Source organism: Sinocyclocheilus anshuiensis, unplaced genomic scaffold, assembly GCF_001515605.1.
Source record: "Sinocyclocheilus anshuiensis isolate Anshui unplaced genomic scaffold, SAMN03320099.WGS_v1.1 scaffold2182, whole genome shotgun sequence".
Lineage (NCBI taxonomy): Eukaryota > Metazoa > Chordata > Actinopteri > Cypriniformes > Cyprinidae > Sinocyclocheilus > Sinocyclocheilus anshuiensis.
The window spans coordinates 234466-245810 of NW_015557240.1; the positions used below are offsets into that span (position 1 = coordinate 234466).

At 40.1% G+C, this 11345-nt stretch overlaps 1 protein-coding gene across 3 annotated transcripts; it reads left to right on the plus strand.

Annotated features, from left to right (window-relative positions):
* The first annotated feature begins 1577 nt into the window (after nucleotides 1–1577).
* On the plus strand, nucleotides 1578–8108 carry LOC107679035 (N(G),N(G)-dimethylarginine dimethylaminohydrolase 2-like). Of its 3 annotated transcripts, none has more exons than XM_016474444.1 (6): nucleotides 1578–1793; nucleotides 3126–3633; nucleotides 3701–3889; nucleotides 5469–5591; nucleotides 5672–5815; nucleotides 6894–8108. In XM_016474444.1, the coding sequence occupies exons 2-6, from the start codon at nucleotides 3343–3345 to the stop codon at nucleotides 7008–7010; spliced, it is 864 nt and encodes a 287-aa protein (XP_016329930.1). In that variant the 5' UTR covers nucleotides 1578–1793; nucleotides 3126–3342; the 3' UTR covers nucleotides 7011–8108. The 3 variants fall into 3 exon arrangements, with proteins under 3 accessions (XP_016329930.1, XP_016329932.1, XP_016329931.1); XM_016474446.1 differs by lacking the exon at nucleotides 1578–1793 and adding an exon at nucleotides 1812–1886; XM_016474445.1 differs by lacking the exon at nucleotides 1578–1793 and adding an exon at nucleotides 1902–2139.
* Nucleotides 8109–11345: the final 3237 nt, after the last annotated feature.

Below are 11345 nucleotides of genomic sequence, written 5' to 3' on the forward strand. Positions count from 1 at the left end.
CCGAGGAACCCTTATGCTCAGAAACGGCCCTGGTTACAATATAAACACATGGAGTTATTTATATCTCATTTACAATAATGTACAGTATTTGAAAAATAATGTGTTTTTTGAACATTAAAGCATGTCAACATATTCTGTTACACGAAATACACAAAATAATGATCTTTAAAAAAGCATCATATGACCCCTTTAAGTTGTATTTACAACACTGTTCCAGAACAGTTCAACCCAAATATTCAGATGTGTGCAGCACATTTTATGGAGGACTGTTTACTGATCCTGGTAGAGTAGACTACAATGCTGGCTGTTCTGACTGTAAGTACATTTTAATTTAAAGAATTTGCCACTGATGATTCAAACGTGAGTTTTGAGCAGTGTAGAGTAGCGCTTGTTGTTTGTCATTTCTCCGATCACAAATGCAGACATGGTTTTATGTTTACGCGGCGCGATGCAACGCAACGCATAAAAAGACAGTATAAGTCATTATAATCAGTAATTATGTCCCCACTGGATGCAACAAATGCCTCGTTTATAATGGGTTTTAATGTTTTTGTCTCATCGCTCCGGCCGGACAGGGCATCATCACAGTATGGCGAGGGGCGTAACATTTCCATCACACGCTTGAGGTATTCGGCCAATCACAACGCACTGGATAACTGGCCAATCAGAGCACACATCGCTTTTCAGAACGATGAGCTTTGTAAAAATCGTTTCAGAAAGGCGGGGCATAGAGGAGAAACAATAATGTACAGTATGTGGAAAATAATGAATAATGAAAATAAAATTTTTTTGAACCTTAAACCGCATAAACACATTGCATTACACCAAATACACAAAATAATGTTATTTAAAACGTGTAAAATGCGCTTGCTTTTCTAAAGCAACAGCAGAGGGTAAAATTACAGAACAATAAGTACAAAAAAAAGTACAAAGGCAGGAGAAATGTAATGTATTTTTCCTGTTATTTTTCTGATGGCGATCGACAGGTTGGTGACCACTGCACTAAAGCATGCGCTGGGTTTGGTGGGGGTAATAGAGAATGAATGGGTGAAAGTCATGTGATAGGAGGAAATGGTGTTATGACTGGGTATGATTGGTTATGATTGGTTCATGTGATAAATCCCTCCTTCTTGAACAGTCAGAGTGAACAAAATGATGGTTTTAATGGAAAAACACAAATTAAAAAGTAAGTAAACTTTAAAATAAAACTTAAAATGACCTACAACATTGGGTTTGTAGTGAGCAATCAGCTTGGTAAAATTAAAGGCACATTTCCGTGTCAGTGATCAGTGTTTACATATAAAGACATAAAAGTCAATGCAGAGCAAAGCATTTTTATTTTATTCTGTTTTGTCAATGAAAGAGGTATGGCCTCTTAATTTTGCTCGTAAAATTAACCAGAAAGATGCACTTAACTAAAAAAAACGTTTTCATAGTAGGAAGGCATTCCCCCAAATCCTCCTGAGGGTCTGAGGTCACCACGGTCCTGTCTGAAACACCACCCCATTATAGCAATACAACACAGATACATTTCACAAATAATCTGCAATTTGATGAGACAGAGGACACAGCTAAACCTGACCTACATATTAAAAGAGTGGATTAGAGAACAGCAGCAGACAACAGAACACAGACTAGGGCTGGTTAACTGTGTCATAGCTCAGACACGCATTATTTAGCATGAATGAGTATGCCTCCATACTTCCCCCCTATCTTTCCAGAAGTTTCCAGTCCAGGCACACGGTGGAAAGACTGGGAGCGATGGGGGTGTGGCATTGTAAACAACAGGACTGGTAAGTGGAAAATCCTGAAATATGGTCAGGAATGTCTTTAATGCGATCAGAGTTGGCAAGTTTCAAGCAGCGCTGTGTCACTTTGGCTCAGAGGTAGGCTAAAGTTACAAAACACTGTAGGAAGACTCCCCTGCGTTCCCCTGGTTATCAGGTCTGAGGTCCTAGTTGAAGTCGTGATGAGTAGGTCCCCAGTTAGTATCGCTTCTTCTGGTCAGGCAGGATGGATGGACTGAGGGGGAAGGGAGAGAGGAGAATAACGGTGTGGGGTTTGTCCGAGACTGCGGTCAAAACAGCTCAGCGCCTTCACAGAAACAACCCGCATTAACGCGTTTCATCGCATCGTAAGGTAGGATTTTTGTTTCTCGAGTTTGTCGTATTTCAACAGGGCGTCAACTTTGGCAGCCGAGACACTTTGGGCAACTGTTGAACCGCTTTTGTGTATCAGCGGCGACTTTACAGAAACATTTCATTTCTTCGAATCTCGGAAAAAGTGCATTGAATTCGTGTTTTGTTCATGTTTGCACCACTGGGTTTGCGTGCTGCTGCTGTGTAAAGTCCGATATCGGCAGTAGACTAGAGATGTTACCCAAACAAACACGTTTTGTTCGAGGGTGTTCTCGTCTGTGTTTGGTATATTTGATTGGTCGTACACTACACTTCCAGTTTCAACAGTTTGATCAGTTTTGTTTTTCCTGAACAATATGGATACAGTTGTTCCCTTATCTGCAGTAACTTTTATATGATTTGTAAATGATTTTAAAATACAGATTATGTCCAAAAATGTTTGTTGTAGAATGTAGAAATTTCTTAAAGTATGGCTGATTTGAAAGAATAACCACCAACCGGAGGGGCGGGGGGGATATACACACGTGATATAATTTGTCACACACATATGCTAAAATATCACGCATTACATTTACTCCAAGTTCATCTGAAAACAGTTAATGTGCATAATCCACTGACAGAGATGTTAAATTTTTTTTTTTTAACAGATTCAAGGTAGAAAAAAACCCTTTAAATAATTTGTTAAGTGCAGTTATACATTGAATGGTTTAAAGCTGCTTACTTGATAAACAGAAACGGGAAACTAATGTGGAATGAGACACTGTGTTAACTGAAAAATCAGAACATCTTTGAGGCCAGGTAAAAGACATTTATTCCGCTGAAGGGTTTTTAATTTAGCTCTCAAGCGGCATCAGGTTGATTCGTTTCAACTTTAGATCCGAGAGGTTCCCAGACCCTAAGATTCACACATTAATTGGTTTGGTCTATAGCTCTTCAAAATATGTTTTTGTTTTCTCTCTCTCTCTCAATTTATTTTCTCTGTCTCAGGCAGTATTAAAGGGACACACACTCCTGGAGGTTTCTGCCCTGGGGATTCAGGGACGTCAAGAATGATTTGCTGATCCAGTTGCTGTTGCCAGAGGCTTCCAATCACTTCCACTCCAGGACTGTCCTTCATAGACTTGCTCAGTTTGTGAATCAGAGTCCCTCACACACACATACACAGTCGAGCCTACACAAACATACCATTCATATACACGCCGTCATGGCCAACATATATCCATACGGCTGCTTCACTCATGCTGTGGTCAGAGGTATCCCAGAATCCTTTGGGAAGTTGGCGGAGGGTGGCGAAGGGCTTCAGACGGACCTGGCCAAGGCCCAGCGTCAGATGGGGGTGCTGACAGGTGCGCTGAGGCAGAAGGTGGGGCTGCAGCTGATAGAGATCCCAGCCGCCTCTGAGCTGCCCGAGAGCTGGCGGATCGAAGACGTGGCTGTGATCCAGGGCGACACGGCGCTCGTCACACGACCCCTCAAGCAGCAGAGGCGCGCTGAGGTAAGGGCCGCTCTCGGGGCTGCGGGACACTCGGCGTGACTGGGGCTCAGCGCTGTGTTTTCTCCAGGCGGAGGCCGTGAGGCGCGTCCTGAGCGAGCTGAAGCTGACGGTGCTGGAGATGGGCGACGAGGAGGGCGGGTCTGCTGGAGCCACTCTGGAAGGAAGTGATGTCCTCTTCACTGGAAAAGAGTTCTTTGTGGGCATTTCGAAACACACCAATCACCGTGGGGCAGAAGTTTTGGCCGACACCTTCAAGGTGAGCACTGGGATTCGATTGAATTGGGTCTCTTAGCGTTGGCTGATTAGAATGCTGTACATGCAGGGGTTAAATTGGGCCGGGGCCGGATTCAGTTAGGGCCCTGTAATTTCCGTGATGTGGAAAACGCTGACAGAATCTCGGAATTTACGGTTTAATTCGGAATGCCACGGAATTTGTCCGATTTTGAATGAATAAATCAATACTCTTAAATCAAATGGCGATATGAACTAATGTCTGTGAATATTGAACCACAAAATGCTATTTAAATATGAATCCTGCATGTTCTGCGCGTCTCTGTGTGAATGAATGATGCGGATGCACTATTATTATAAAAATAAATATAGTTTTGATTGTTAAAATTTGATTATTAAACCATTAAAATATAATCCAGAACAATTGGAAAGCGCAGAGTTTAACAAAATAGAAAAGGTAAAACTGAATTTAATTAAACAAATGTATTTAAAAAGGGCCCTACAAAAATGTATTTTTGTTAAACTTTTAATAAAGTGCTGTTAACTTGTATAAGTTTCATGATTTCAGTCAATTAGACATGGTTTTTGGTTAATGAAATTTAATTTAACCATTAAAAATAAAAAATAAAACAAAAAAAATTAAAATGGAATTAGGGAAAAATTAAAACATTTCATAGGGCCCTAATCAGTGAATAGGCTTTTTTTTTTTACACCCTTCTTGTTCTTACTAATTAAAGCTCTTTCAACTCTTATTGTATTTACTTTTACATTATATTTTAGTTTGTCAATTGACTTAAGATTTTGTAGGCTTTGCATACACGTGTGCACCCCACGAAAGCCTGAAATCCCAGAGCCCCAAACATAACAAATCCCAGTTTAACCTAACTGTGCACATTATACATTGTAGATAACAATTATTTCACATTTACATTTAATCATTTAGCAGACACTTATCGCATCAATTATTATTTTGCAATAATGAGTTTCATAATTTCTTAAATGCTTTGAATTGAATTCTTGCTGTTTTGTCAGATGATCAGAAGGTGCTTCTCTTTTTGGTAACGCTTTATTTCAGTAGTCCACTAACCGTAAGAATGTCAGCTGGCAGTCATTAGTATCTGCCAACACTATTTATTTGGATGGTCTCCGCTTTGCAAGCACATGTCAACTTATTCTACTATTCTACCCTAACCCTAATCATCTACTGATACTCTAATGAGAGGTAGTTGCAAAGTTACTTCTAGTTAGTAGAATGTGTAAAGTGGATTATTGACTAAGTATAACGGCATTACAGTGCTTGGATGCTGTGGCTTGTGAGTGGTTACTGACTGAAGTGTATAGAGCCTGTGATATTCTGCTCTGTGGATATGGCTTGGCTCTCCTTTTTAGCACAAGTAGGTAATCACAAGTCTGATTGCTTAGAAAGGTAACAACATCGCTCTCCTCAGCAAGCTGCAGAACTGAAGGTATCATTCACGTCCATAGCATGGGATGCTAACATTTAATACTTGGGGGTTTGCCTTAAGAAGCACTACTCATAAGCGCAGATTACCAGCACAAGTCAGATAACAGTGGTGTGGTGCTGCGTGGCTGTGTGTGTTCAGGACTTTGCGGTGTCCACTGTGCCGGTGTGTGGAGGCTCTCGTCTGAAGAACATCTGCTCCATGGGCGGCCCCGACACCATCATCAGCAGCAGCAGCAGCGACGGGGCCAAGAAGACACTCCGAGTGAGTGTGTGTGCAAGTCAGATACCTGACATAATCGCTTCGTAGCGTACAGCTTTTCTGAGGAGTGCTTTTGGTTCCAGGTGATGGAGCAGCTGACTGACCATCACTACGAGATCTTGTCTGTGCCCGAGGACGTCGCTGCTAACTGCATTTACATCAGAGGTCCTGCTAAAGTGGACTTCCTCCTGCACCCCACAGCCGAGGAGTGTCCCAACAGTGTTCCTGTGAGTAACAGAGCGTGCACAGTAAGACAGACCGTAATCAGCAACACAAGAGTGATGACAGGTTTGATTTTGTCATCAATGGAAAACCATTCTTCTACGTATTTGGATTTTAGTGTAACTTTGCACAATATTGAGTTGTGCTTCTTCATATTTTTTGTGGAAACCATAATATGTTACCATTCAAAAGTACCATTAAAAAAAGTTTTATTTAACAAGGACAAATTAAAATGATCAAAAGTGACACTAAAGGCATGCATGGTGTTACAGAAGATTTCATTTCAAATAAATGCTGTTCTTTATACTTTATACTCCACTTTAGACATTCTACTTACCATCAGTAAGTGTGCAACTAGCAGTCATTACAGTGCGTGCATAATTATTATGCAAGTTGATATTCTCTTTTTTTCTGACCCAATGAGCTGTCATGCCTTAACTTTGCTAATTCTAGTATTGCATTAGTTTTGAACATTTCTCATGGGCATTTAATTATTTCTTAGTTTCCCATCTGAGGTTAATCTCTTTTTGGCTCATTTTATCTGTAAAAGAAAATCTGCTTAATTATTCACACCTGAATATAAGGTGTTTTTCACTTCCAGCCTTCAATTATATATCACTTATAATACATAGAAGTTGTTAAGATTGATGTTGATTTGGAATTGGGCAAATGTGCTTGGAAAATATATGATCAGAATATCGACTTGCCTAATAATTATGCATGCACTGTAGTAGACTGTCAGCTAACACTTTATTATGATGGACATTCAACTGACTGTAAGTAACTTTGCAAGTACATCAACTTATTCTGCTAAGCCTAACAGTTTACTGATACTCGATTGAGAGTTAACTGAAGTGTAGTTGAAAAGCTACTTGTAGTTAGCGGGATGTCTACTGACTTGTCTTTCCTGTCAAACTAGTTGCTAGACACTAACACATATTTGAGTAAATGCAAATCTTATTGTTCTTTGTCCCATTGGCATCAGCTGACAGATAGCAGTAATAGAAAGCTGCTTTCCTCATAGCTGCTTGTATGATAGTACGGCAGGAGCTGTTAGTTATATTCGCTGCTTCTCTGTTTCAGGCTTTTCAGCGCTTGACGGACTACACCCTGCTGCCCACTGCCTGCAGCGAAGCCTCCAGACTCGGCGCAGCGCTGTCCTCCCTTTGCCTGCTTATCAACAAGAAACCCAACTATTGAGACATTCCCCGCATAATCATATTTACTTTCTTTACATCTTCCCCTTTCTTGTGCGTTCACTTCAGCCTGAGGTTTTAGGGGCTGCAGCTTGTCCATATGTTTCTCTTGTGCTTTCATTTCTTAGCTCTCTCATATGCAGGTTTGTTTAGATTTGGATAATGGACACCCATTATGAGTGTATTATAATATACCTTGAAATAAACAACAGATAAACTGTCTGCTCACTGAGAGGTTAAAGTGATGGCTCACCCCAAAAATAGATTCGGTTGTTTACTCCTGTTCCAGTTCAGGGGGTTTTAATTCTGGACCTCAAGCTCCAACCTTGAGCAAACACATGGTCTTTTTAGCGGTCCTGAACACTGAGGTCAGCTTGTTCATTTGCGTTTGATCAGGATTGTGAACCCCGGCTCAAACGTCTTATATGACGTGGACTTTCATGGCTTCTGTAGGTCTATTCTGCTATTAAAGGTAGTCATGTACAATCATTTAATTGCTTTTCTGCCCAATTAAGATGTGCAAGTTAGTGGACAAATCAGATTATAGATAGCTGTACTGTGGCAGAGTTAAAGTGAAGCACAGGACCAGTTTCTTATCTAACCCTAAAAGCCGCATATTAACCTGAACAGCATAGCATGTAGAGGCCACAACATACATTAACTTGTGGGAATGGGAAGTATGTCGAGGCTGCGATATACGAGGCCACAAATTGTTTAGTCAAGGTAGCAGCATCCTTGCTGTATGTTGTGGCGTCGGTGTAATGCGCGTTTCAATTTCATAATGCAAAAATTACTTTTTTGGTAGGTTGTTTTCCCTCAATTGTATTGACTATTACAAAAAACTAAATCAGTTTGCTCTCCCAGTGGCTTATATCGTGAGCAGTTTAGCGTTACATGATTAATTTAAAACAAGAAAGCCTTCATCTCCAAAAAGACTCAGTTGTAAGATATTTTTGATATGTATTAGTCCAATAAAAGTTATAATTTCAATTTGCTTGTATAACTTGTCTTGTATAACATGCATGAAGGGTCAGGGTCCATGACAAATTTCATTCATTTCCTCCAAGAGACAAAGGTCTAAAGCACCTGTTTGGACATTAAAAAAAAAAGCAAAGCCTTGCATTGTTCATAAATATTTCTGACAGGGCATCGTCTCGCAGCAAGTTCCCCGGTTCGAGTCTTGAGCCAGAAGGCCTTTCTGTGTGGAGCTGCTCCGCTTTCCCCAAAAGACATGCATTATAAGTGGATTGCCCACAGGTGTGAGTGTGTGTGTGAGGCCGGTGATGGATGGGCCATCTGTCTGTCCAGGGTGTTTCCTCACCTGCTGTGATCCTACAAAGGATAAGCATTTTGGACAATGCATGGATACGCATATTCTGAAAATATTAACTAACTTCAGTTTCTGATTAAAGAGTGGATGTTATGTTAACTCAGACATGTTGTGTATATATCTATATGTACATACAACTCGGGTCTAACAAAACAAGAATAAAAGAGCTCCAAGGCTTTAAAATAAAAAGGTAATGCAGTGGTACACTGGCAGTGAGGCCATCTTTTTTTGAACAGATGTTGGAGGCCTTGGTTTGCAAAAAAAAAAAGCTTTTGTGAGGAAACGAAACAAATGCTTTTGACAGCCTGTCAACAAATCATTGCCATTAAATATTTATTTTAGTGCGAGCTGTATTGAGTTTTTTTTTTCAAAAGACATTTTGGGAAAACAATTTTACACATTTTTATTAGGAAAATACCAGATACATAAATGGGCTCCATCTATACCACATTTCCTCACATCTTATAAATGTGACTGAAATGTCACAAACCTTTTGGAACAAACTAAAAACAAAACTACCCTGTAAACATGCAATGCTATGACAGCACTTACATGTATGATGTTTTTAAACATTGCTGTTGTTGCATTGAATACACACATAATGTCCTATCACACGATGATTGGCCTGTTATGCTGTTGACGCCAGTATATTACAAAAGTGAGTACAGCTTCTTAACAGACCACAACTGCACTGCACACAATAGCTGTGTATATACTCCATTACATATTTCTGTTATGAAATATCATGTATTCACAAGTTTACAAAGCAACAGATGTTTAACAGTTGGGCTTCACACTTTCCAGCTCATCTTCGGTGGTGGTGTGATGATCCCTAAGACAATAAAGAACAGCTGTTAGACATCAGCTTGTGTTTGTCTGAGATGACACATGTTTCTGAGCTGGTGATTGGCTGGGCAACAGAAAGCAGCAGCCAATGAATAAGCAGAGAGTTACTCTGCGAGAACTATAGCACACCAGGACCACGAGCAGCATCAGGATGTGACTCTAGTCTCGCTTTACTTGATCGAGTAGATATGATCGAAAACATACAAATCACAATCAGTCAGTAAGAAAACTCACGCTGACAGCACTGTTGAGCCGGCTGACGCTCCTCCTGACCGATACGCCATTAATGACCCATTCACCAGCATCTGCAGGGGCTTTGAGAGACCACCACACATTACACTTCAACCACTGCTGAGCAAGTCTATCAACAACAGTCTGATAAAGAGGGGTTTGTTTCTGAGCTGGTGATTGGCTGGGCAACAGAAAGCAGCAGCCAATGAATAAGCAGTTATTCTGCGAGAACTATAGCACACCAGGACCACGAGCAGCATCAGGATGTGACTCTAGTCTCGCTCTTCACACGTTACTTTCATAAAAGCAGAAATAATTTAGATCTGACAAATGAACGGCAGCAGCAGCACCTTCAGCGTGAACTCTCCTGCGGTCATCAGCTGCTGTTATCAGGGTCACGCTTCAGAGTTTGTCAGGAGCAGCAGAATGGAGAAAGCAGCTGGCACACTTCTCTTTCAGGATTACACCACTGTCGAAGAAGAAATAACTACTTGATCCAATGAAGAAATGAGTCACTACAAACAAAGTTCAGGAGAATACAGAGAAACTCAACTGTCCTAACCAGGTGCGACAAACGTTGATGACAAAAAAACTAAAATCACATCTCTTCTAGTAATCTGAAGACTTTAATCAACTGAAGCCACAACAAGCAGCAAGAAGGGTTGGGTATCATTTGAATTTGATCAATTCTGATTCTGCTTGATTCAGATTCTTATCAATTCCCAGTTTCGATTCCAGTGTGATCAAAAATCAGCAGGCTACATAAAAACTGGACTCATTTAAGAGCTGTTTGTGTGCAAAATAGAGCTGCACGATTCTGGATACATTTTTTTATTTATTTTTTATTTTTTTATTTTAAATGGAGTTTGGGTTTCTCATGACTCTGAAGAAAAAAAATATTAGACAACTAAACATGTAATTTATGAATGAATGATTCAGTGACTCAATCTAGATGTACTCCTTTCATTACTGGATGAATCAGTGTTTTTGAACGACTCTTGAATGATTCAAAGACAAATACATTTTAACAGCCGATTTTCACCACCTACTGGCATAACGATGTAATCGATAAATCTTCATTTGAAGCGTCAAATTACTTTTCAAAATGTGAGTTACTCTATTTTGATTGCTACCATCAGGGGCGCCGCTAGCAATTTTGGGCCCTATGAAAGAATGAGGTTGGGCCCCCTGACGCACCAAACATACACTATATTGCCCAAAGTATTGGGAAAACTCAAAACTCATCACCAAACACCTGCGACTTGTACATATGCGTACAATCATTTTAGACACTTCCAAAACTGTGGCAACAAAGATGGAAATACAATTTTTAAATACATGAATTATGTTTCCATCTTTGCTGCCACAGTTTTGGAAGTGCCTTTTTCTGTTCTAAAGAAGGGGGTGTCCCAATACTTTTGTGCATATGTATGTACAAGTCACAGGTGTTTGGTGATGAGTTTTTGGCTCAAGGTCTGAATTTAAAGTCACACCAGAGGTGTTCAGCTGGGATTAGGACTTGGCTTTCTGCAGACCAGTCAAGTTCTTCCACACTGACTGAATTAATCAGTTATATTAATAGAAATGCTTCACTGGGGCAAACAAAAAAATCCTAAAATAATAAATAGGATACCCCATAGCAGCATTTCCAGCAGTATCCAACATTTCTCAATCATGATCTTACTCAGCTAAATGTGACTATTAGCTTAACAGCTGTATTCCTTGTTTGCTAGCTACCTATGCACATACAGCATACAATGTTAAAAATGTTCTACATTATGAACCTTAACCCAAAAACCTTTAGCTTCATACACTGTAGATAATTGTGACCCTGCCTGTGGAAACCCAGCTAAAGTATTTTTTTAAACAGTGGATGAGTAATTCACTCCTTGTTTTGCTTAATAAACATGTCTGTCAAATGATCTCAAAGGA

What these genes read in the sequence shown, in the direction of transcription:
- LOC107679035 (XM_016474444.1), top strand. Translation starts at nt 3,343, where the DNA reads ATGGCCAACATATATCCATACGGCTGCTTCACTCATGCTGTGGTCAGA. An exon ending in TTTTGGCCGACACCTTCAAG is followed by an intron (nt 3,890 to 5,468) that starts GTGAGCACTGGG and finishes GTGTGTGTTCAG; the next exon opens with GACTTTGCGGTGTCCACTGT. An exon ending in AGTGTCCCAACAGTGTTCCT is followed by an intron (nt 5,816 to 6,893) that starts GTGAGTAACAGA and finishes TCTCTGTTTCAG; the next exon opens with GCTTTTCAGCGCTTGACGGA.